Source organism: Ranitomeya imitator, chromosome 8 (genome assembly GCF_032444005.1).
Source record: "Ranitomeya imitator isolate aRanImi1 chromosome 8, aRanImi1.pri, whole genome shotgun sequence".
Lineage (NCBI taxonomy): Eukaryota > Metazoa > Chordata > Amphibia > Anura > Dendrobatidae > Ranitomeya > Ranitomeya imitator.
This window is the reverse complement of record NC_091289.1, coordinates 8,972,980-9,000,939: the sequence shown is the minus strand read 5'-3', so window position 1 is coordinate 9,000,939 and position 27,960 is coordinate 8,972,980. Positions and strand designations below refer to the sequence as shown.

The 27,960-nt window shown below is 41.6% G+C and overlaps 1 protein-coding gene across 2 annotated transcripts in view; it reads left to right on the top strand.

Annotated features, from left to right (window-relative positions):
- The window catches only part of SRGAP3 (SLIT-ROBO Rho GTPase activating protein 3), a 105,741-nt gene that overhangs the window by 65,474 nt on the left and 12,307 nt on the right, over positions 1-27,960 (top strand). Inside the window, exons 3-12 of one of the 2 annotated variants that reach the window (XM_069736208.1) lie at positions 95-257; positions 5,651-5,713; positions 5,791-5,976; positions 7,217-7,345; positions 14,530-14,751; positions 14,833-14,934; positions 23,103-23,300; positions 26,424-26,508; positions 26,627-26,654; positions 26,948-27,050. In XM_069736208.1, the coding sequence (XP_069592309.1) occupies positions 95-257; positions 5,651-5,713; positions 5,791-5,976; positions 7,217-7,345; positions 14,530-14,751; positions 14,833-14,934; positions 23,103-23,300; positions 26,424-26,508; positions 26,627-26,654; positions 26,948-27,050 (1,279 nt within the window). The remainder of the gene's footprint in view (positions 1-94; positions 258-5,650; positions 5,714-5,790; positions 5,977-7,216; positions 7,346-14,529; positions 14,752-14,832; positions 14,935-23,102; positions 23,301-26,423; positions 26,509-26,626; positions 26,655-26,947; positions 27,051-27,960) is intronic. The other variant, XM_069736209.1, reaches the window with a different exon arrangement.

The window sequence follows — 27,960 nt, the reverse complement described above, 5'->3', positions numbered from 1 at the left end:
CAGTAATTACATTGATTTCTCATATGAAATTAACCCTGAAAGGGGAAGTGTTCTCTGCTCACCTCACTGCTCTGTAATGTTTTGGGGTTTTCAGGAAGGATCAGCATCTCCTCTCTCCTGTGAACTGCTGGTATCTGGTTTTGTCCCAGACCCGGCGTGAGAGCAAGGACCACGCCACGCTGAATGACCTCTTCCTCAATAATGTCATCGTCCGGCTGTCGCACATCAGCGAGGACGTCATTAGGCTCTTTAAGAAGGTGAGAATGAGGGGGCAAAACACCTTCATTTCCTTAGGAATGTTTTCCAATTGCTGCCCCCTCTCCGTGGTGGAGGCTCCATCACACAATGTCGGGTCCCAAGGAGGCACGTTGGGGTCCACATTGTGGTGTCAAGCTTATATCTGCTGTGTGGCCTGTGTCTCTGCCACATGCCCAGTCTATGCACGTGCCCGTTCTCTGCCGTGTGCCCCATCTCTGCTATGTGCTCTGTATATGCTGTGTCCTGTTCTGTGTGCCCCATCTATATGTGCCCTGACTAAGCGCACGTGCCACGCTCTGCCGTGTGCCCCATCTCTGCTGTACGACCTTTGTCTCTGCCATATGCCCTCTTCTCTGCTGTGTGCCCAGTCTATGCCTGTGCTCCATCTCTGCTGTGTGCCCAGTCTATGCATGTGCTCCATCTCTGCTGTGTGCCCAGTCTATGCATGTTCTCCATCTCTGCTGTGTGCCCAGTCTATGCATGTGCTCCATCTCTGCTGTGTGCCCAGTCTATGCATGATCTCCATCTCTGCTGTGTGCCCAGTCTATGCATGTTCTCCATCTCTGCTGTGTGCCCAGTCTATGCATGTTCTCCATCTCTGCTGTGTGCCCAGTCTATGCATGTTCTCCATCTCTGCTGTGTGCCCAGTCTATGCATGTGCTCCATCTCTGCTGTGTGCCCAGTCTATGCATGTGCTCCATCTCTGCTGTGTGCCCAGTCTATGCATGTGCTCCATCTCTGCTGTGTGCCCAGTCTATGCATGTGCTCCATCTCTGCTGTGTGCCCAGTCTATGCATGATCTCCATCTCTGCTGTGTGCCCAGTCTATGCATGTTCTCCATCTCTGCTGTGTGCCCAGTCTATGCATGTGCTCCATCTCTGCTGTGTGCCCAGTCTATGCATGTTCTCCATCTCTGCTGTGTGCCCAGTCTATGCATGTTCTCCATCTCTGCTGTGTGCCCAGTCTATGCATGTTCTCCATCTCTGCTGTGTGCCCAGTCTATGCATGTGCTCCATCTCTGCTGTGTGCCCAGTCTATGCATGTTCTCCATCTCTGCTGTGTGCCCAGTCTATGCATGTTCTCCATCTCTGCTGTGTGCCCAGTCTATGCATGTTCTCCATCTCTGCTGTGTGCCCAGTCTATGCATGATCTCCATCTCTGCTGTGTGCCCAGTCTATGCATGTTCTCCATCTCTGCTGTGTGCCCAGTCTATGCATGTGCTCCATCTCTGCTGTGTGCCCAGTCTATGCATGTTCTCCATCTCTGCTGTGTGCCCAGTCTATGCATGTTCTCCATCTCTGCTGTGTGCCCAGTCTATGCATGTGCTCCATCTCTGCTGTGTGCCCAGTCTATGCATGTGCTCCATCTCTGCTGTGTGCCCAGTCTATGCATGTTCTCCATCTCTGCTGTGTGTCCAGTCTATGCATGTTCTCCATCTCTGCTGTGTGCCCAGTCTATGCATGTGCTCCATCTCTGCTGTGTGCCCAGTCTATGCATGTTCTCCATCTCTGCTGTGTGCCCAGTCTATGCATGTGCTCCATCTCTGCTGTGTGCCCAGTCTATGCATGTGCTCCATCTCTGCTGTGTGCCCAGTCTATGCATGTGCTCCATCTCTGCTGTGTGTCCAGTCTATGCATGTTCTCCATCTCTGCTGTGTGTCCAGTCTATGCATGTTCTCCATCTCTGCTGTGTGTCCAGTCTATGCATGATCTCCATCTCTGCTGTGTGCCCAGTCTATGCATGTTCTCCATCTCTGCTGTGTGCCCAGTCTATGCATGTGCTCCATCTCTGCTGTGTGCCCAGTCTATGCATGTGCTCCATCTCTGCTGTGTGCCCAGTCTATGCATGTGCTCCATCTCTGCTGTGTGCCCAGTCTATGCATGATCTCCATCTCTGCTGTGTGCCCAGTCTATGCATGTTCTCCATCTCTGCTGTGTGCCCAGTCTATGCATGTTCTCCATCTCTGCTGTGTGCCCAGTCTATGCATGTGCTCCATCTCTGCTGTGTGCCCAGTCTATGCATGTGCTCCATCTCTGCTGTGTGCCCAGTCTATGCATGTGCTCCATCTCTGCTGTGTGCCCAGTCTATGCATGTGCTCCATCTCTGCTGTGTGTCCAGTCTATGCATGTTCTCCATCTCTGCTGTGTGTCCAGTCTATGCATGTTCTCCATCTCTGCTGTGTGTCCAGTCTATGCATGTTCTCCATCTCTGCTGTGTGCCCAGTCTATGCATGATCTCCATCTCTGCTGTGTGCCCAGTCTATGCATGTTCTCCATCTCTGCTGTGTGCCCAGTCTATGCATGTTCTCCATCTCTGCTGTGTGCCCAGTCTATGCATGTTCTCCATCTCTGCTGTGTGCCCAGTCTATGCATGATCTCCATCTCTGCTGTGTGCCCAGTCTATGCATGTTCTCCATCTCTGCTGTGTGCCCAGTCTATGCATGTTCTCCATCTCTGCTGTGTGCCCAGTCTATGCATGTGCTCCATCTCTGCTGTGTGCCCAGTCTATGCATGATCTCCATCTCTGCTGTGTGACCTTTGTCTCTGCCGTGTGCCCATGTCTTTGCCATGTGACCATTCTCTGCAGTGCGCCGTCTCTGCCGCGGGCTCTGTTTCCTAATTGTAATATAACTGTAGCTTGATCATTGCTCGATAAAAAAGTCTGCAACTTCCTTATAGACACTGGATATAATTTTAGCACGAGTCCTGCCTATGCATTGCCAGACAAGTCCTTTTCATTGCAGGTACTTCACTATCCCTATGACAACTCTTCCAGTCCGGTGCTGTGTTGGATATTAGAGGGCTTTATCTTGGATCACCCTCTTCATCATGCTCATACACACACTGGCGTGAAGCAGATATATATATATACAGTGGCATGTAAGAGTTTGGACACCGCTGGTCAAAATTACTGTTATTGTGAACAGTTGCAAGTTGAAGTTGAAATGATCTGTAAAGTTACAGATGACACATTTACTTTGTATTTTTGGAAAAAATATATATTTTCATCTTTTACATTTGAAAAATGACAAAAAGGAAAAGGGGCCAATGCAAAAGTTTGGGCACCCTGCACGGTTAGTACCTAGTATCACCTCCTTTTGCAAGTATCACAGCTTGTAAACGCTTTTTGTAACCAGACAATTCTTTCAATTCTTGTTTGAGCGATTTTCCTCCATTCTTGGAGAATTCCTCCCGTTCTGTGAGATTCCTGGGTTGTCTTCCTTCCTCTGCTGTTTGAGGTCTAGACACAGATTTTCAATGATGTTCAGATCAGGGGACTGTGAGGGCCATTGTAAAACGTTCAGTTTGCCCCTTTTGAGGTCTTATATTGTGGATTGTGACATGTGTTTAGGATTATTCTCCATTTGTAGAAGCCATCCTCTTCCTCTTTTTACCTTCAGCTTTTTTACAGATGTGTTATGTTTACATCAAGAATTTGTTGAAATTTCATTGAATCCATTCTTCCCTCTACTCGTGAAATGTTCCTCGTGCCATTGGCTGTAACACAACCCCAAAGCATGATTGATCCACCCCCATATTTAATTGTTGGCGAGATGTAATGTTTCCTGAAATTCTCTGCCATTTTTTCCAACACATACCTTTTGATCATTGTGGCCACAGAGTTCTATTTTATCCTCATTGGTCCACAGGACTTGTTTCCAAAATGCATCAGGCTTGTTTAGTTGTTTTTTTGCATAATTCTGAAGTAGAATTTTATGGCGAGGACGCAGGAGAGGTTTTCTTCTGATGACTTTTCCATGAAGGCCATATTTGTGCAGGTGTCTCTGGACAGTAGAACAATGTACCACAACTCCAGAGTCTGCTAAATCTTTCTGAAGATATTTTGCAGTCAAGTGGGGGTTCTGATTTGTCTCTCTAGCAATCCTACAAGAATCTCTCACTGACAATTTGCTTGTTCTTCCATTCCTTATATTGACCTCCACTGTTACTAGTAACTGCCATTTCTTATTACATTTGGAACTGTGGAAAGAGCAACTTGAAAATGCTTTGCTATCTTCTTATAGCCTTCTCCTGCTTTGTGGGCCTCCACTACTTTCATTTTCGGAGAGCTAAGCGGCTGCTAAGAAGAACCCATGGCTGCTGTTTTTTGGCACAAGGTTAGAGGAGGCTGGGTTTTCATAAAGCCAGTAAATTTGCATCACCTGGCCTTTCCTAACAATGATAGTGAAGAAGCCATAACCATAACAGGCTAACTAAGATCTGAAACCTTGGTCAAAGTTATCTGAGCACAAAAATCTCCAAGTGTGCATAATCTTTAGCATCGGCTCATTTTCCCTTTTGTAATTTTTAAAATGTCAAAAATTACAATAAAGACATTATACACACAATATATATGTGTATCTATGTGTGATTATATATATATATATATATATATATATATATATAAATTTCTTAAAGTACAAAGTAAATGTCTCATCTTTAACTTTAGTCCTAGTTTAGTCCCACTACTAAGACAACCCCTTCTGAAACGAAATGTTCAGCCCGATAAGATAATAGCCTATACTGGCCTCCTGTGCCGACTCCGTTCCAGGAGTGGCGGCACTCGCGGTCCCGGGGCTGTGATGCGGTGAGAAATTTGGGCGACAGCTGATCCCAGAGTACCTCTTCATGTTCATTTCGACAAAAGGCGGGGACAGTGACGCCAGCGCTGATTGAGCGCCAGTGTCACATATCACAACCCGGCATCACTGCCCCAGGACAGCGAGTGCTGACCCAGCTGGAACAGAGCCGGCACTGGAGGGGAGTATAACCTTTATTATTTTATTCGGGCTGAACATTCAGCTTAAGAAGGGGTTATCTCAGTAGTGGGGAACCCCTTTAACTGTTCACAGTAACAGTCATTTTGACCAGGGGTGCCAAAACAATTACATGGCACTGTATATATTTGTTCACATCGATTTAATTGTTGACGTTGATCCACAGGTTTCCTATTCAGTGACGGAGCAGGAATAATTAGCTGTGTTCTCCTTTGGGTATGTGCACACGGATTCTTGGCCACTGCGGATTTTTCCGCAGCAGATTTGATAATCTGCAGGGCAAAAACGCTGCACTTTTGCTGTAGATTTATCACGGATTTACCGCGGTTTTTCTGCGGATTTCACTGCGGTTTTACAACTGCGGTTTTCCATAGGGGCAGCTGTAAAACTGCTGAGGAATCCGCAGAAAGAAGTGACATGCTGCGGAATGTGAACCGCTGCGTTTCCCCGCATTTTTTTCCGCAGCATGTGTACAGCGATTTTGGTTTCCCTGTGAACTGTAAACTCATGGGAAACTGCTGCGGATCCGGCAGCTGCGGATCCGCAGCAAAATCCGCAGCGTGTGCACATAGCCTTTATGTACAGTGTATTTAACAATTCCTCTGTATCTTGCAGAGTAAGGATATCGGTCTGCAGATGCACGAGGAGCTGGCAAAGGTCACAAATGAGCTGTACACGGTGAGCTCTGGGGATATTTGCTGTTCATTCTTTCATGTCTCGGTCTGTAAGTCACCTTCTGCTTAAACCTTTCATAGGTGATGAAGACGTATCACATGTACCACGTAGAAAGCATTAATGCTGAGAGCAAACTGAAGGATGCCGAGAAGCAGGAGGAGAAACAGTTCAGCAAATCTGCAGAGCTCGGGCCCAACGCCCTGCGCCACGAAGACCGACAGCAACGACGCAGCTCTGCCAAGAAGATTGAAAAGATGAAGGAGAAGGTGGGGGGCACTGAACGGTGCGCGATTACTGCAGGCACCAAGGGGTTAAATGGCTCAGGTGCTGCAGGAGACACAGTGAAATAAGGAGACATTTACACATGTGTGCGCACACATAAATCTTCTCGTTATCTCTTAGGCTACGTTCACATTAGCGTTTCCCGACGCAGCGTCGGGAAACGCAGCGGCGACGCATGCGTCATGCGCCACTATATTTAACATGGGGGACGCATGGACATGCGTTGTGCTGCGTTGTGCGACGCATGCGTTTTTTTTGCCGAAAGCGTCGGGCAAAGAAAACGCAACAAGTTGCATTTTTTTTGCGTCGAAATTTCGGCAAAAAACGCCGCATGCGTCGCAAAACGCAGCGTTATTGCGTGCGTTTTGGTGCGTTTTTATTTGCGTTGCGTCGCCGACGCAGCGGCACACAACGCAAATGTGAACGTAGCCTTAAAGAGACAGATTCTTTTTCTGCATGCTACATCTAAAAAGCGTAATCATACCAGAACAATAAGTTATACAACTTTCTAATATACTTTGTGTTTACGTTTTTCACCATTTTCATGATTTCTGCTTGGGGTCAGAGAATAGACCTCTTATTTGTGGCTCTGATACACTGTGACGGACGCTGCACCTGTGTGAGCGCCTGGACTTGATACAACAGTTACACGTCCTCAACTGTACAAATATTAGATCTAACAATTGTTTCAGTCTGTGGATGTAAATACATAATATAATCCCATCCACTGACAGCAAGCAGAGATTTTGAGAATAGTGTGAAATTATGAACAGAACTTTCATAGTAGAATAATTACGCTTTGGTTATGTACTTTTACCTTCTGAAATTGGCTGCCCGGGGGAATAAGCCGAGTGCGGGACAATATAACTCCAGAGATAAGTAAAACCCATGGTAATCCTGCTGTTCCTGACTGCTCTGTTTACTGGATTATAAAATAATCAGATGTTTTCCAATTTGAGAAATGTCATCATTTATTCTCTGCTCGGTCTTTTTCTTTTTGGTTTGTGAAATTTCAGATTTTTTTGTTTTGTTTTGGTTCTCAGTAAAATGAAGTGTTGGATTCTTAAACTCCAAATTAAAGGCATATTACTGTATGATCACATAGAATGATACATTAATAGATTAATCATAACGTAAATTGTAATCTACTTTTTACCCCCTTTCATCATTTTGTTTTGTAATTTCTGATTTAAGTTTTGTTTTTTTTTTCTCTCTGGATTTTAGAGGCAGGCGAAATACTCGGAGAACAAACTGAAATGCACAAAGGCCAGGAATGAGTATCTGCTGAACCTGGCGGCCACCAATGGAAGTATCGGCAAGTACTACATCCACGACGTGTCCGACCTCATCGATGTGAGTGCTGAGATATATCTGACCTGCATCGCCGCCCTCATTATCCCAGATAGAAAAACAGATTTGGGGATTAATGTTCACAAAGTTTACATGGAAAGTTTTAGAATTTTTTAAGTCACTTGTCCTTGTGGCTGTATTGTCATTATTTGTGCCAAATTTATTAAGAGTATCGCACGTAGTTTGGAGAATCTTTAGATGTAAGACTTCTGTCTAGAATGGATTTTCCACTTTTTACACAACCTCAATGTGATTTTTGTCTGATTTTTTGAAAAAGTTGCATGTCATCTATATGGATGAAACTCTGAAAATTCTGGGGTCTCTCCTCTTTTGACGGGCTTAAAAATTGTGCAAGACTTTTACAAATATGTCTAAAAACTAAATATAACATAATTCACCCAAATTGGAGCAAAAGAGATGAAGATTGACTCCCTTTTGTGTTTTAACTCCTTACAATTTGCACAATATCTGCTCGTTGTTTGTGAGAGGAGACTTGTTTTTTTTCATTTAGGGGCTGGAAACCTGAACAGATGTAATGAGACTTCAGACTGACACATTTTACCTGCAAATGTAACAAACGTTCAGCTGTGATCGGGATGAGGTTTCAGCCACTGAATGTAAAGAAAATGTTTCTATTCTCTTATAACAAGCAGAGATCTCGACATTGGTGAATAACAAATACAAACTATATAACAAAGGTGTAAGACTATAGGCTGCGGTCTGGAGACTGTGTAGTAGCAACAGATGCAGAGAATTCAGTGATGTTTGTATCTCGCTTTTATACAATGAAAAGGCTTTTTGTAACTCTGTACCCTGCTGGAGGGCAGCAGATGGCTTCACTTCACAGCCCTCCCCTGTCTGATGATGATGACCCTCCTCTAATTACCTCCTCTCTGTCACAATGTAATGAGGGGGCTGCTGTCAGCACAGGCCGAGCCCAGGTGTTCTCCGAGACCCCCGAGACACGCTTAGTTTATGAATGTGCACATACCACGGGCTGTCAGTCGTGCCTGCATGATTTATATTTATGTCAGGAGGTTTATACAGATGTGAACAAGTCATTGTCATTCATCTAATGCGGTCACAGAAAAGACAACACTGCTGCCAGCAATCAATAATCTCAAAAGGACAAGTCCAGTTATATATATATATTTTTTTTTTTTTAAATTACACAAATAAAGGTATAAATAATACTGTCTACTACAATACTGCTCCTATGTACAAGAATATAACTACTATAATACTGCCCCCATGTACAAGAATATAACTACTATAATACTGCTCCTATGTACAAGAATATAACTACTATAATACTGCTCCTATGTACAAGAATATAACTACTATAATACTGCCCCCATGTACAAGAATATAACTACTATAATACTGCTCCTATGTACAAGAATATAACTACTATAATACTGCTCCTATGTACAATAATATAACTACTATAATACTGCTCCTATGTACAAGAATATAACTACTATAATACTGCCCCCATGTACAAGAATATAACTACTATAATACTGCTCCTATGTACAAGAATATAACTACTATAATACTGCCCCCATGTACAAGAATATAACTACTATAATACTGCTCCTATGTACAAGAATATAACTACTATAATACTGCCCCCATGTACAAGAATATAACTACTATAATACTGCTCCTATGTACAAGAATATAACTACTATAATACTGCTCCTATGTACAAGAATATAACTACTATAATACTGCTCCTATGTACAAGAATATGACTACTACTATAATACTGCTCCTATGTACAAGAATATAACTACTATAATACTGCTCCTATGTACAAGAATATAACTACTATAATACTGCTCCTATGTACAAGAATATGACTACTACTATAATACTGCTCCTATGTACAAGAATATAACTACTATAATACTGCTCCTATGTACAAGAATATAACTACTATAATACTGCTCCTATGTACAAGAATATAACTACTATAATACTGCCCCCTATGTACAAGAATATAACTACTATAATACTGCTCCTATGTACAAGAATATAACTACTATAATACTGCTCCTATGTACAAGAATATAACTACTATAATACTGCCCCCATGTACAAGAATATAACTACTATAATACTGCTCCTATGTACAAGAATATAACTACTATAATACTGCCCCCAGGTACAAGAATATAACTACTATAATACTGCTCCTATGTACAAGAATATAACTACTATAATACTGCCCCCATGTACAAGAATATAACTACTATAATACTGCTCCTATGTACAAGAATATAACTACTATAATACTGCTCCTATGTACAAGAATATGACTACTACTATAATACTGCTCCTATGTACAAGAATATAACTACTATAATACTGCTCCTATGTACAAGAATATAACTACTATAATACTGCTCCTATGTACAAGAATATGACTACTACTATAATACTGCTCCTATGTACAAGAATATAACTACTATAATACTGCTCCTATGTACAAGAATATAACTACTATAATACTGCTCCTATGTACAAGAATATAACTACTATAATACTGCTCTTATGTACAAGAATATAACTACTATAATACTGCTCCTATGTACAAGAATATAACTACTATAATACTGCTCCTATGTACAAGAATATACCTACTATAATACTGCTCCTATATGCAAGAATATAACTACTATAATACTGCCCCCATATACAAGAATATAACTACTATAATACTGCCCCCATATACAAGAATATAACTAATATAATACTGCTCCTATATACAAGAATATAACTACTATAATACTGCCCCTATGTACAAGAATATAACTACTATAATACTGCCGCTATGCACAAGAATATACCATAATACTGCCCCCATGTACAAGAATATAACTACTATAATACTGCTCCTATATACAAGAATATAACTACTATAATACTGCCCCTATGTACAAGAATATAACTACTATAATACTGCTCCTATATACAAGAATATAACTACGATAATACTGCCCCTATGTACAAGAATATAACTAGAATACTGCCCCTATATACAAGAATATAACTATAATACTGCCCCTATATACAAGAATATAACTACTATAATACTGTTCCTATGTAGAAGAATATAACTATAATACTGCCCCTATGTACAATAATATAACTACTATAATACTGCTCCTATATACAAGAATATAACTATAATACTGCCCCTATATACAAGAATATAACTACTATAATACTGTTCCTATGTAGAAGAATATAACTATAATACTGCCCCTATGTACAATAATATAACTACTATAATACTGCTCCTATATACAAGAATATAACTATAATACTGCCCCTATGTACAATAATATAACTACTATAATACTGCTCCTATATACAAGAATATAACTATAATACTGCCCCTATATACAAGAATATAACTACTATAATACTGTTCCTATGTAGAAGAATATAACTACTAGAATACTTCCCCCTATATACAAGAATATAACTATTATAATACTGACCCAAGGTACAAGAATATAACTATAATACTGCCCCTATATACAAGAATATAGCTACTATAATACTGCCCCTATGTACAAGAATATAACTACTATAATACTGCCCCTATGTACAAGAATATAACTACTATAATACTGCCGCTATGCACAAGAATATACCATAATACTGCCCCCATGTACAAGAATATAACTACTATAATACTGCTGCTATGTACAAGAATATAACTATAATACTGCCCCTATGTACAATAATATAACTACTATAATACTGCTCCTATATACAAGAATATAACTATAATACTGCCCCTATATACAAGAATATAACTACTATAATACTGTTCCTATGTAGAAGAATATAACTACTAGAATACTTCCCCCTATATACAAGAATATAACTATTATAATACTGACCCAAGGTACAAGAATATAACTATAATACTGCCCCTATATACAAGAATATAACTACTATAATACTGTTCCTATGTAGAAGAATATAACTACTAGAATACTTCCCCCTATATACAAGAATATAACTATTATAATACTGTTCCTATGTAGAAGAATATAACTACTAGAATACTTCCCCCTATATACAAGAATATAACTATTATAATACTGACCCAAGGTACAAGAATATAACTATAATACTGCCCCTATATACAAGAATATAGCTACTATAATACTGCCCCTATGTACAAGAATATAACTACTATAATACTGCCCCTATGTACAAGAATATAACTAGAATACTGCCCCTATATACAAGAATATAACTACTATAATACTGCCGCTATGCACAAGAATATACCATAATACTGCCCCCATGTACAAGAATATAACTACTATAATACTGCTGCTATGTACAAGAATATAACTATAATACTGCCCCTATGTACAATAATATAACTACTATAATACTGCTCCTATATACAAGAATATAACTATAATACTGCCCCTATATACAAGAATATAACTACTATAATACTGTTCCTATGTAGAAGAATATAACTACTAGAATACTTCCCCCTATATACAAGAATATAACTATTATAATACTGACCCAAGGTACAAGAATATAACTATAATACTGCCCCTATATACAAGAATATAACTACTATAATACTGCTCCTATGTACAAGAATATAACTATTATAATACTGACCCAAGGTACAAGAATATAACTACTACTGTATATTACTGCCCCTATGTACAAGAATATAACTACTAAAATACTCTTTTGTGCAAGAATGTAACTGCTGTAATGCAGCTCCCTATAAACAAGAGTATAACTACTATAATACTGTCCAAAATGGGAAAGAAAAAGGCTGTGTCGGCTGCTGAGAAGCAACAAATTGTGGAGTATTTAGGTCAAGGCATGACTATAATCAACATTGCCAAGACACTTCATCGTGATCATCGCACAATCAAGAAGTATGTAGCTGATTCCCAGCACACGTGTACGTGCTGATAAGGAAAAATTGAGGACTCTTTCCAACAGTCAATTGCGTAAGGTTAAAAGAGCAGCTGCAAAGATGCCTCGTCATAGCAGCAGAGAAGTTTTTGAAGCTGTTGGTGCCTCCAACGTCCCCAGAACAACAAGATGCAGGGTCCTTCAGAGGTTTGTACGTACGCCTTCCTGTCGACCACCTCTATCCACTGCACACAAGCAGAAACGGCTCCAGTGGCCAAACGATACATGAAGCCTGACTTCCAAACTGTTCTGTTCACCGATGAGTGCCGTGCAACGCTCGATGGTCTAGATCAGAGGTCCCCAACTCCAGTCCTCAAGGCCCACCAACAGGTCATGTTTTCAGGATTTCCTTAGTTTTGCCCAGGTAATAATTGCATCACCTGTGCAATGCAAAGGAAATCCTGAAAACATGACCTGTTGGTGGGCCTTGAGGACTGGAGTTGGGGACCTCTGGTCTAGATGGATGGAGTGGAGGATGGCTGGTTGATGGACACCCCATGAAAACACGGCTAAGGCGCCAACAAGGAGGAGGTGGAGAAATGTTTTGGGCTGGAATCATGGGGAGAGAGATTGTTGGCCCCTTTATGATCCCTGAAGATGTAAAGATGAACTCCATAATCTATGTGGAGTTTCTAAAACAACACTTCCTGCCATGGTTCAAGAGGAAGAACCGCGCTTTCCGCAGCAAGATCATTTTCATGCATGATAATGCACCGTCTCATGCTGCAAAAAACACATCTGCATCTCTGGCTGCTATGGGCATAAAAGAGGACAAACTTATGGTGCGGCCACCATCTTCCCCCGACCTCAACCCCATTGAGAACCTCTGGAGCATCATCAAAAGGAGGAGTGTCTATGATGGCGGGAGGCAGGTCACATCTAAGCAACAGCTCTGGGAGGGTATTCTGTCCACATGCAAAACAACTGAAGCAGAAACCATCCAAAAACTGACAAATTCAATGGACGAGAGCGTTCAGAAGCTTCTTTCCAACAAGGAGTCCTATGTGCAAATGTAACATCACCTAGAATAAAGATTTCACTTGAAAACTGTTTGATTTCATTTTGTAATAAGCTGATAATGCTTATTTGTTCAAAATTAAATAAAAAAGGTTGAAAACTCTGTGCATAATAATTTGGAACATGCATTTTGAGTGTTTATTTTTTTTAAAAAGATACTGTTTTCATAGGCAGTTTGTTCCAAAACATTGCAATGATACTAGAATAGTAGATGACTGGAAAATAACAATGACGGCGATTCAGATAGGTAATTTATAGAAAATATGAGGAAATATTATTTGCATAATAATTTGGAACACCGTGTAATACTGCTCCTATGTACAATAATATAACTACTATAACACTTCCCCTAGGTACAAGAATATAATAGAAAAGGTGAACAACCCTTTCTATGCTGGTCATAAACATGCAGCTCCATTTCAGCTGCCTCTGATTTGGTCATTACCTCTTCCTATATACTGGGCAGACCTTCTTGTCCCTGCCAGTGAAAACGTCATCTTCCTGTGCTGTAGCCAAGTGTTCTGCTAAGCAGAGTTCTTGTAGAAGTGTTCTGTGGTTTGCTGTAGTGCGTGTGTGTTTATCTCTTTGTCCCTATTCCCATTTAGTTTATTCCGCCCTGTACCTTATCCTCCTCTGTATTGTTGGTTAGTGCTTTTGTATGATAGAGGTTTTCCGTTATCCTTTTTTTGTCTTTGTGTCTTCTTGACACAACATTTCTGTCCCATGCGTCATGGGATGTATGAGGGGACAGATCAGGGTTTAACAGGAGCATAGTGAGGTCAGATACGCGGGCCTCTCTACTTTCAAGAGTACCCTCGGGACAGGGATAGTTAGGGTCCCAGTTTCAGGGACAGTTTGAGAACCCCATTCCTTAGCGAAGACTGTCACAGTGTGACATATGTTTACTATAATGCTGCCCCTATATACAAGAATATATCTATTATAAATCATCAGACTTGTATATTTGCTATACTAGATTATTGTGACTTTGCTTATCATTTTTATGACCGTTTCTTTGCTATGTAGTAGTATAAATACATTTCTCTAGATTTTCCCATTTTTCTACTTCTAGATCTTGTCACCGGTCTATAGTGATGATCGCACTGTTTGTACAATTACATTTTGTGTTGAGTTCTACATTGCATCTTAGAATTGCCGCCATATTAATGTCTGTGTTTTTTTTTCCCCAGTGCTGTGACCTGGGTTTTCATGCCAGCCTTGCTCGCACTTTCCGCACGTACCTCTCGGCAGAGTATAACCTGGAGACCTCCCGCCATGAAGGTCTAGATATCATTGAGAACGCGGTTGATAATCTGGATGCCCGCAGCGACAAGCATAAAGTCATGGATTTGTGCAACCAGGTTTTCTGTCCTCCACTAAAATTTGACTTTCAGCCTCACATGGATGATGAGGTGTGTTGTCATGCGGCTTATGATGACCTCAGTCGTGAAGGTTCTTTAATTGCTAGAATAACTCATGATGCTGCTTTGCAGGTGTGCCAGGTGAGCGCTCAGCAGCCGGTACAGATGGAGCTAATCGTGCGTTACCATCAACTACAATCCCGGCTAATGACCCTGAAGATTGAGAATGAGGAGGTACCTTCCCTATATGAAGTCACTTATGTAAAACTAACAAATTGGATAAAACCTGGTGCTCATAAAAATACAACAACTGGTCTTCCATGTAAGGCACAGGGTCTCAAAGTTTACCCATTTTTCAGGATGAGCTGTCTTGTGTACATGAGAATCAACATTATTTCTGTACATTACATAACTTGTATCCTTCAGTTTTCCTCTCTGTTAACTCTAATGTTACGTTGTCTCTGAGTTAGTGGGCATAATCAAACTGCTATTATGTTTCTCCTACAAAACACACACAGACATCAGACTCCTGCTCTCCTGTCTATATGTAACATGTTCAGAAGCAGCAGAAGAATTGAGGACATTTTACAGCAGGATTGAGCTGAGTAGCTGTGTATCCAGCACTTGGATGAAATAAACTGCTTACTAGAAAGCTGCAGCATGAAGAACATTATACTACAGGACTGAACAATGTAGCTGGAAATCCTGCATTAGGGGGTGAGATACTGTCATGTCTGAAAGTGTTGCCACCCTTGAAATTACACATGTTTAGTTATACACGTTTATTTCCTTTGTGTGTTTTGGAACAACACAAAAAAAGAGAGAAAAAAGGTAAATTGGACATAGTTTTAAAAAAAAAAATGGGCGTGACAAAATTGTTGGCTCCTTCAACTTAATATTTGGTTGCATCCTTAGGAATAAATAACTGCAATAAATCACTTCCTATAACCATCCATAAGCTTCTTACTCCTCTCAGCTGGAATTCTGGATGACTTTTCTTCTTACAAGTTTCTCCAGGTCTCATCTGTGAAGTCGCCTTCTCAGAACAACAATTTTAAGATTTCTCCCCACAGGTGATCAAAGGGATTTAGATCTGGACTCATTGTTGCCCCTTCAAAACTCTCCAGGGCTTTGTTTCCATCCATTTTTGGGGGACTCTTGAAGTATGAATGGGGTCATTGTCCTGCTGGAAAACCCATGACCTAGGACGCAAACCCAGCTTTCTGACACTAGGCACTACGTTACGGCCCAAAATCCTTTGGTAATCTTCAGATTTCGTGATGCCTTGCACACAGTTAAGAACCCAGTGCCAGAGGCAGCAAAACAACCCCAAAATATGTTTGAACCTCCACCATATCTGACTATAGGTGCTGTGTTCTTTTCTTTGTAGGCCTCAGTCCATTTTCGGTAAACAGTAGAATGATGTGTTTTACCAAAACGCTCTATCTTGGTCTCATTTGTCCACAAGATGCTTTCCCAGAAGGATTTTGGCTTACTCTCGAACATTTTTGGCAAACTGCCGTCTCACTTTTTCATGTCTTTGTGTCAGCAGTGGGGTCCTCCTGGGTCTCCTGCAATAGCATTTCATTTCATTCGCATGTTGACGGATAGTAAGCACTGACACTGATGCACCCTGAGCCTGCAGGACAGCTTGAATTATTTTCTAACTTGATTGGGACTGCTTATCCATCATCCGGACTATTCTGCATTGCAAACTTGTATCAATTTTTCCCTGCTGTCCACATCCAGGGAGATTAGCTACAGTGCCATGGGTTGTAAACTTCTTGATTATTTTGCGCACCGTGGACAAAGGCACATCAAGATCTCTGCAGATGGACTTGTAACCTTGAGATAGGTGATATCAGGTCCTCAGACAGTTTTCCTCTCCTCTTTCTGTTCTCCATGCTTAGTGTGGCACACACAGACACAAAATGCAAATATTGAGTCAACTTCTCCCCTTTTTATCTGGTTTTAGATGTGATTTTTCATATTGCCCTTGTATAACTGTTACTTGCCACAGGTGACTGTGAATGAGCATCACAGGCTGGAAATAAAGTTGCTTACCCACAATTTTGGAAAAGTGCCAACATTTTTGTCAGGCCCATTTTGGAGGGTTTTGTGTGAAATTATGCCTAATTTGTCTTTCTTTTCTGGCTTTTTTTTTCTGTTGTTTACACGCAAGGATAACAAACATGTTTAATAGTGATGAGCGAATATACTCGTTACTCAAGATTTCTCGAGCATGCTCGGGGGTCCTCCGAGTATTTTTTAGTGCTCGGAGATTGTTTTCATCGCCGAAGCTGAATGATTTACATCTGTTAGCCAGCATAAGTACATGTGGGGGTTGCCTGGTTGCTAGGGAATCCCCACATGTAATCAAGCTGGCTAACAGATGTAAATCATTTAGCTGAGGTGAGGAAAACTAAATCTCCGAGCACTAAAAAATTCTCGGAGGACACCCGAGCATGCTCGAGAAATCTTGAGTAACGAGTATATTCGCTCATCACTAATGTTTAACAAAACGTGTTATTTCAAACATTTTCTCAAAGAAAACCTTCATTTTATGGAACAATATCAAGAGTGGCCACACTTTTGGCCATGACTGTAAAACACTTAATAGAGGATATATATCTTGGTACCGTGTTAGCCAGTAGATAGAAAAATATTTAGAATTGAGAGTCCTCAGTGGTTGATACCTTTTAATGGCTAACTGAAAAGATGGTAACAAATTGCAGCTTTCGAAACTACACAGGTCTCTTCATCAGGCAAAGACTAAAAGAAATTCTGAAATTCTTCAGAAATTCTTTTAGTCTTTGCCTGATGAAGGGACCTGTGTAGTCTCGAAAGCTGCAATTTGTTACCATCTTTTCAGTTAGCCATTAAAAGGTATCAACCACTGAGGACTCTCAATTCTAAATATTTTTCTAAACACTTAATAGAAATCTTCAAAATGGAAAATATTAACAGCAGGACTGACAAGTGTTGCTGTGAATCAAGCTCTGGGGTGAGAAAAAAAACATTTAATAGAAGTAGCAACACCAGGGAGGACATTATACAGCAGTACTGAGCAACGTAGAAGACAGTATTGAGCAGAGTATCTTTGTCTCCAGCAGTGGGATGGGATAAAACTCTTCCTAGAAAACTGCAGCATGAAGGACATTATACTGCAGGACGGAAGTATTTAGCTGTGAATCCAGCACTGGGGTGAGATAAAACACTAAGGATTCACTCTCCCAGGTAGGCATTAGGCCTTAGGTAGCAGTGCAGTTTTGGGCCAAACACGTACATGTTGCACTGCACAAAACCAAACTCAAACATAAATCCCTAGTCTTGTCCAGGTGCTAACTAAACAGAACAGGCCCTGAATACTTCAGACACTGCTGAGCTAGCCCCAGTTCGGTCAAAGGAAACTGCTATTGACCATAGAAACCACTGACACTTGCAGTGTGCTGCACACGGCCTGTGCAAACTCTTCTCAAATAGATTCTGGCTTGTTTCTTTCTTCAACGTCCAGACTCATCCAGTCTGCTCAACCTCCCCAGCAGACAGACTTCGGGAAACAGCTAGCCTGGTTCCTTGCAGGGCTAACCAGGTGCACTAATAAAAGCCTTCATAGCTAGGATTTAACCCTAGCCTACCTGGCATTGCTACAAACCCTCCTCCTCTGTCCAAAGCCGAGGGCTGGGCACCTTCTGCCAACAACCCCCCAGTGCCTTCAGAGAATTAAATAGACCCAAAAGTGAGGCTCATGCTTGACGACAAGAGGGTGATCTAGTAACTTGAAGAATCTGCCCTTATTTTTGGATGCCGGTTTTCGGAAGCTCTGATTTTTGAATGGAGGCAAAGTTTGTGCCACTTTGACACTCGCAAGGTTGGCTTCTGACAGGGCCAACCAGCAAGAGTTTTCAAGTGAGTCCTTACCTTTCCATGGTTTTATTAGGTTGAAAAAATATATGTGAAAGGGTTTTTTTTCTCCCCTGGCCAGTGTACGCTATAGTTTACCTCTCCCACTTTGTCCACCACCTTTTATAGGGCCTCTGTCACTTGGTAAAGAACCTGTTCTCCCTGGAGCCACTAACACAAGTACCCGATCTCTTGGCTTAAATTGTCTCACGTGGGCCAACCGTATATGAGCCCCAGTAGTTTTCCTCTTGGACCTTGAGGAGGCGCTATTTAACTGTCTTTTCACTTTGTCTCCATGAGATAATTTGCTATGCCTGGCCCCTTGTGGAAACAAACTATCGGCACCCGACTCCTGAGGAACCGCCTTTACATTTTCCTTGGTAACTTTTACTATTAAGTTTCTGAGCTGGGCAGTCACATAACTGTCCTGGGTCTCCTCCAGGTCAGGTGTATTGGCTTACTTTCTCATCCTCCTTTCTAGCCTGTACAGTGAAAGACCATTCACCTGATGCATTATGTGGCCTTGTTACTGTAGCGACTCCTGGCAACATACTGGACTACCGGGTGTTACAGGTTTAGCCCATAAGTCCCAGAAGAATGGAAAGTCACGTCCGATGACAATGCAATAAGCCCTTGACCACTACCACCAAGGATCCATCATCCGTGCTTATGTCGACCTGGGCCACAGGAAAGTTTTTGATGTCTCCGAGGATACACCTAATGTCCACCACCTTCCCGGGGACTGGCACATGTGGGAGTGTGGCCCCTACCAGGGTCACCAAACTTCCAGAGTCTAGGACACCAGGCACTTGCACCCACTTCACCGTTGGCTGGCACACATGGGGCCCCTCGCCATGATGAGGAACAATACTGCAGGCGAAGTAGGAGCAGTGCCGGCCTATGTAGCAGTCCATTGGCTCTGAGATCAGTGGACAGTTGGCTGATATATGCACGTGGCCACGACCCCTCTACAGATAATCTTATGAGTTGAACCCCTGGAACCCAGAGCCCCAGATCTGACCCCTCGTGGGACCTAGGGCGCCCCTCAGAGGTGACCTTGGACCCCTTCTTCTAGGTATTCCTGACAGGTGAACTCCAATTCTCTAGACAAGTCAGTGAGTTCTCCACAGCCGAGTACCTCTTTAACAGGCATTGCATCCACCAATTGTAGGGATTCACTCACTCTGGAAGGCATTAAGCCTTAGGTAGCGTTCACACAGGCAATGCAGTTTTGGTCTAAACACGTGCAGTTTTTATTTTTCACAGGTTGCACAGCACCCAAACAACAAAATCATAAACATAAATTCCTAGCCTAGTCCAGGCGCTAACTAAACAGTGTAGACCCTGAATACTCCAGACACTGCAGAGCTAGTCCCAGCTGACACTTGCAGTGTGGTGCACACGGCTTGTGCAGACTCTCGTCAGAGAGATTATGGCATGTTTCATTCTTCAACTTCAAGACACATCCAGTCTGCTCAGCCTCCTCAGCTGATTGATGAATACCTAGACTGTTTATATGGAGTGCTAGCCAGGTGTACTAATCAAAGACTCTAGAGCAGGGGTCCCCAACTCCAGGCCTCGAGGGCCGCCAACAGTACAGGTTTTTTAGTATTGCATCGGTGGTAATTTGATCATCTGCACAGGTGATGATTCCAACCCCTGTGCAATACTAAGGAAATCCTGAAAACCTGCACTGTTGGCGGCTCTCGAGGCCTGGAGTTGGGGACCACTGATCTAGAGCTAGGATTTAACCCAAGCTTACCTGGCATTGCTACAACTCTTACTAGAAATCAGAAACGTGGAGGACATTATACCGCAGGATTGAAAAGTGTAGCTGTGAATACATTTCTGGGGTGACAAATGAGAAAACCTTTAATAAAAAAAAAAGAAAAGCAGTACCAAGGAGGATATTATACAGCAGTACTGAGCAGTGTAACTGTGAATCTAACTCTTGGATGAGAGAAACACTTCATAGAAAGTAGCAGCATGGGTCTTTGCATGCTCTGCCTCTAACACATGCTCCCTATATCTATATATACACACACACGCTACAATAACCATCTGTAATCTGCTCCCTCAGTGAGCTGTCAGTTTGCCTTGTTTCAAGCTGGATTTTAGCGTTTTAGCAGTTTTTTTTTAGAGTGACTCATCTGTTCAGGAGGCAGAAGAATTGGCTCATAAGAGGAAAAAGCAGATTTCCCTGCTAAAATATTAGTTTTTATATTCACTTGTACTTTTGATTGCTATGAAGTTTTATGAAACCTTTAAATAGTACAAGAAAAGAATGTGCGAATGCTATTCTGCCTCACATAATGGTATATTGTGTCCTGCAATATTCTGTGTATCCAAATGTTGCTATTAATGTCACAAAGTATCGTTCTGTGTCACAGCCTTTAGTTCTGCAGAATGCAGCGTGTCCCTGTGCAGGACTCTGTATCTTCTTTATATACAGTGGAGCAAAAAAGTATTTAGTCAGTCAGCAATAGTGCAAGTTCCACCACTTAAAAAGATGAGAGGCGTCTGTAATTTACATCATAGGTAGACCTCAACTATGGGAGACAAGCTGAGAAAAAAAAATCCAGAAAATCACAGTCTGTTTTTTTATCATTTTATTTGCATATTATGGTGGAAAGTAAGTATTTGGTCAGAAACAAACAATCAAGATTTCTGGCTCTCACAGACCTGTAACTTCTTCTTTAAGAGTCTCCTCTTTCCTCCACTCATTACCTGTAGTAATGGCACCTGTTTAAACTTGTTATCAGTATAAAAAGACACCTGTGCACACCCTCAAACAGTCTGACTCCAAACTCCACTATGGTGAAGACCAAAGAGCTGTCAAAGGACACCAGAAACAAAATTGTAGCCCTGCACCAGGCTGGGAAGACTGAATCTGCAATAGCCAACCAGCTTGGAGTGAAGAAATCAACAGTGGGAGCAATAATTAGAAAATGGAAGACATACAAGACCACTGATAATCTCCCTCGATCTGGGGCTCCACGCAAAATCCCACCCCGTGGGGTCAGAATGATCACAAGAACGGTGAGCAAAAATCCCAGAACCACGCGGGGGGACCTAGTGAATGAACTGCAGAGAGCTGGGACCAATGTAACAAGGCCTACCATAAGTAACACACTACGCCACCATGGACTCAGATCCTGCAGTGCCAGACGTGTCCCACTGCTTAAACCAGTACATGTCCGGGCCCGTCTGAAGTTTGCTAGAGAGCATTTGGATGATCCAGAGGAGTTTTGGGAGAATGTCCTATGGTCTGATGAAACCAAACTGGAACTGTTTGGTAGAAACACAACTTGTCGTGTTTGGAGGAAAAAGAATACTGAGTTGCATCCATCAAACACCATACCTACTGTAAAGCATGGTGGTGGAAACATCATGCTTTGGGGCTGTTTCTCTGCAAAGGGGCCAGGACGACTGATCCGGGTACATGAAAGAATGAATGGGGCCATGTATCGTGAGATTTTGAGTGCAAACCTCCTTCCATCAGCAAGGGCATTGAAGATGAAACGTGGCTGGGTCTTTCAACATGACAATGATCCAAAGCACACCGCCAGGGCAACGAAGGAGTGGCTTCGTAAGAAGCATTTCAAGGTCCTGGAGTGGCCTAGCCAGTCTCCAGATCTCAACCCTATAGAAAACCTTTGGAGGGAGTTGAAAGTCCGTGTTGCCAAGCGAAAAGCCAAAAACATCACTGCTCTAGAGGAGATCTGCATGGAGGAATGGGCCAACATACCAACAACAGTGTGTGGCAACCTTGTGAAGACTTACAGAAAACGTTTGACCTCTGTCATTGCCAACAAAGGATATATTACAAAGTATTGAGATGAAATTTTGTTTCTGACCGAATACTTATTTTCCACCATAATATGCAAATAAAATGTTAAAAAAACAGACAATGTGATTTTCTGGATTTTTTTTTCTCAGTTTGTCTCCCATAGTTGAGATCTACCTATGACGTAAATTACAGACGCCTCTCATCTTTTTAAGTGGTGGAACTTGCACTATTGCTGACTGACTAAATACTTTTTTGCCCCACTGTACATTGTATAATTAGCTCATTCCTGTCGTCTGTTCTCTCTCCTCTTATGTCCGCACATTGTAACAGAACTCCTCCTCTTTCGGTTTTCCTGTTAATAGAGTTGGCAGATGAGATGATTAAACAGAGTTGTGCCCCGGGGCCGCCGCTATCAATCCCGCTCTCTGCTCTGACACAATTGCGCGCTTTGTTTTGCATATGAAATTACTTTAAGTCCTTGAATCGTCCTCATCTGTCATGTTCATAATGATTCTGCTCAGCCATGTCTTGTCCTGTATTTCTACATAACCAGGCAGATTTGCAGCCCAGCACTCTGGGAAAGTTGAGGGACAGCCAATATGGCCCCCACTGCAGCTTTCGCGGAGATTCTCGACATAGCATAGGCTGTATATAGTAAATCACTTGTACGTGACCTTATCTGATCCCACAAATTCTATCTGCTGGGCAGGTGAGGAAGACTCTGGATGCCACCATGCAAACCTTGCAGGACATGTTGACAGTCGAGGACTTTGACGTCTCTGATGCCTTCCAACACAGTCGCTCCACTGAGTCCATCAAATCTGCTGCCTCCGAGACTTATATGAGCAAACTGAACATCTCCAAGAGAAGAGCCAACCAGCAGGAGACGGAGAGCTTCTACTTCTCAGTAAGAGACACTGAATGGCGTCATGTTCACCCAGTGCCGTCTCATGGCCCAATGTAATAGATCAATTATAATCCCAAGAAAAATGATCTAGTAATGGCTGCGAGGAAGAAAATTCAATTCATCCAGGTCATGTGCTGAGCTGAATTCTAGTTACACAAGCCAGATCCCGCTCCTGCACAATATCATATATCCCAGCGATAATATCCAGCAGTATAATAGAGGAGGTAATGTAATATATTCCCAGATGTGACCCATCCAGAATATTCCAATTTAGGGAGTACGTTCCCGAAGGAAGATACCACGAGATTTAAAGGCAATTCCATACAAATTATTATTGACCTGTCTGCTGCAGTAATTACCGTATCCTCACATTACACTGTACAGGTACTAGAATACTGCTCCTATGTACAAGAATATAACTACTACTAGATTGTGGCCCGATTCTAACGCATCGGTATTCTAGAATATGCATGTCCCCGTAGTATATGGACAATGATGATTCCAGAATTCGCGGCACACTGTGCCCGTCGCTGATTGGTCGAGGCAACCTTTATGACATCATCGTCGCCATGGCAACCATTATGACATCTACGTCGATACTGTGCCCGTCGCTGAATCAGAAACGTGAGATGTCTACGTCCTTTATGACATCATCGTCGCTGTGCCCGTTGCTGATTGGTCGAGGCCTGGCGGCCTCGACCAGTCAGACGCGGGATTTCTACGTCCTTTATGACATCATCGTCGCTGTGCCCGTTGCTGATTGGTCGAGGCCTGGCGGCCTCGACCAATCAGAGATGTGGGATTTCTAGGACACACAGACAGACAGACGGAAAAACCCTTAGACAATTATATATATAGATAATACTACTATGTACAAGAATATAACTACTATAATACTGCTCCTATGTACAAGAATATAACTACTATAATACTGGTACCTATGTACAAGAATACAACTACTATAATACTGCCCCTATGTACAAGAATATAACTACTATAATACTGCCCCTATGTACAAGAATATAACTACTATAATACTGCTCCTATGTACAAGAATACAACTACTATAATACTGCCCCTAAGTACAAGAATATAACTACTATAATACTGCCCCTATGTACAAGAATATAACTACTATAATACTGCCCCTATGTACAAGAATATAACTACTATAATACTGCCCCTATGTACAAGAATGTAACTACTATAATACTGCCCCTATGTACAAGAATATAACTACTATAATACTGCTCCTATGTACAAGAATATAACTACTATAATACTGGTACCTATGTACAAGAATACAACTACTATAATACTGCCCCTATGTACAAGAATATAACTACTATAATACTGCTCCTATGTACAAGAATACAACTACTATAATACTGCCCCTAAGTACAAGAATATAACTACTATAATACTGCTCCTATATACAAGAATACAACTACTATAATACTGCTCCTATGTACAAGAATATAACTACTATAATACTGCCCCTAAGTACAAGAATATAACTACTATAATACTGCCCCTATGTACAAGAATATAACTACTATAATACTGCCCCTAAGTACAAGAATATAACTACTATAATACTGCTCCTATGTACAAGAATACAACTACTATAATACTGCTCCTATGTACAAGAATATAACTACTATAATACTGCTCCTATGTACAAGAATACAACTACTATAATACTGCTCCTATGTACAAGAATACAACTACTATAATACTGCTCCTAAGTACAAGAACATAACTACTATAATACTGCTCCTATGTACAAGAATACAACTACTATAATACTGCTCCTATGTACAAGAATACAACTACTATAATACTGCTCCTATGTACAAGAATATAACTACTATAATACTGCTCCTATGTACAAGAATACAACTACTATAATACTGCTCCTATGTACAAGAATACAACTACTATAATACTGCTCCTATGTACAAGAATATAACTACTATAATACTGCTCCTATGTACAAGAATACAACTACTATAATATTGCCCCTAAGTACAAGAATATAACTACTATAATACTGCCCCTATGTACAAGAATATAACTACTATAATACTGCTCCTATGTACAAGAATATAACTACTATAATACTGCTCCTATGTACAAGAATACAACTACTATAATACTGCCCCTAAGTACAAGAATATAACTACTATAATACTGCCCCTATGTACAAGAATATAACTACTATAATACTGCTCCTATGTACAAGAATACAACTACTATAATACTGCTCCTATGTACAAGAATATAACTACTATAATACTGCCCCTAAGTACAAGAATATAACTACAATAATACTGCCCCTATGTACAAGAATATAACTACTATAATACTGCCCCCTGTGTACAAGAATATAACTACAAGAATATAACTACTACTAGATGGCAGCCCGATTCTAAAGAATCGGGAGTCTAGAATCCATATATACTTTATTTATTCAAATGTAAGAATAATACAATTAATAAATAATAGTAAGAAAGAACAAAAATAATAGGCAGTATATGGAGAAAACACCAAACAAAAGTTCAAAATTGGTGTGAAAATGTCACTGAACCACTTCACAACTAAATATATATAGTTTTGGTAAATGGTATTATCATTTTTTTGACGAAATTCGGCAGGAGCTTGAAGAGCAACGTCACTGGGCCGCCTCCACGCAGTAGAAACTTGCTGTGAGGTAAAAATTCAAAAATCACACCAAAATGGCGGGCGGAGTGTGTCACAGTACGGCACGTTTCTGATTGGTCGCTCGCAGCAGGCGGCAACCAATCAGACACTGGACACTGTTGACGTCACTTATCTCCGGACATTAGCTCCGGACATTAGCTCCGGACATTAGCTCCAGACATTAGCTCCGGACATTAGCTCCGGACATTAGCTCCGCACATTAGCTCCGCACATTAGCTCCGCACATTAGCTCCGGACATTAGCTCCGGACATTAGCTCCGGACATTAGCTCCGGACAAAGCCACGGAAGTTGGCACAAATTGCAGGAAGTAGTATTCTAGGCAATTATATATTAGATAATACTGCCCCCTATATATAAGAATATAACTGCTATATTATTTCTGTCCATCTTTATTTTAGAAATTTAAGGAATACTTGAATGGTAGTAATCTGATCACCAAGCTACAAGCTAAACACGACCTTCTGAAACAAGCGCTGGGAGAAGGTAGGTGGCCTTGGGGTATCTTACTCTTGGGGTGACTTTGCCTTCCAGCACGGTCTGTTATAGATATTTGTCCTCACCTCTGTACCATATAAATAATGTTTCTCTTTCTTTTTATCAGGGGAGAGAGCAAACTACGGAACCACAAGGTGAGCACTAAATGGACTTAGGAATTCAATGGCCCAATGATAAATCAGTGGGATGGGTGTATTATGGATGTACACAGCGGTAGTGATCAGTCAGGCTCAGATGTCTTGCAGCAGTTACCCTGGTTTTGGTTTTCTTTAGTCTACATTTACTTGTACCCTCCTTTTTGGACCCTATTTTGCTATAGTTGTAGTTTGCCTTCAGGGTTGCTGTAGCCTTGCTTTTCCATTTTGTAGTAGTCACCTTTTACAACATTTATCTCAGCATTATTGACACATTATTCCATTTCCCCCAGGCCCCCAAGTCTTCCCCCTAAACCTCAGAAAATGAGGAAGCCCCGACCTCGCTCCCTTTATAACCACATGCTCTTTAATGGGAATATGGAGCAGTTCATCCAGGTACTGGCGGTGGCTGTGTGGATGGGAGTCTGCTGCTGCGCCTGTGACTCTCTCGGCAGCTTCCTCCTCACCTACCGCTCTGTGTGCTCCTCCTCTCAGCCTCTGCGCCTCCTTTCTGACGCTCTCCTATAGGTTTCTGCTTTTGAGGACATGGGGTAGTTCCATCTATGTCATTCCCCCACCCCAGACATTTTCCAGAATCTGCTTATTTTGCGCAGTCCATGGTGATGTGCTGTAATTGCTCCATAAGGGCAGCGCGGCTCTCCGCTCAGATCTGTCCAGAGAGGAGCTGCCGGGGGACTGATCTGTGCATATAGGATATAGGAACCCTTCACAAGAAGTGATGTCCTCAGCAGAAGAGCTTAGAAAATCGTTCCCATCATTATTACCAGGTCCCAGGGGATGATATGGTTACATGTAGAGATGAGCAAGTCGATTTCATGCTAATCGAATTCATGTCTAATGTTAGAAAATTCACCGAACCCTGCAAATTTAGAAAATTTACAATTTGCACAATTTGCCAAATCATTGTCCACCGTCATTTTATATAATGCAGACTATTAAATCAGCCGGATGCAGGTGCAACTGTGTGGGCTTCCCCATAATGCCTTGCATCTATTACATCACATTGTCCAGCACAGCCATTCAGGAGGGACTTTCATAGCCTGTATAAAAGCCAAGGCAGGGAATGCAGCAGCATTTTGGGGTGAATCTGGATATTGAGAGAACGTCGCAGCTCAGACATAGATATAGGTAGAAAAAGCCATAAAACACCGAATAAACATTACAGAGAGGGTGTGACCACAAACAGTGACGTACGGTTACCATCTGTTTGCCCATAGCCAGATATTCGGTGCTCACCTTGACATTGTTAAGGCCGTTTTTGCGTTATAGAGTTTGAAAGGGTTGG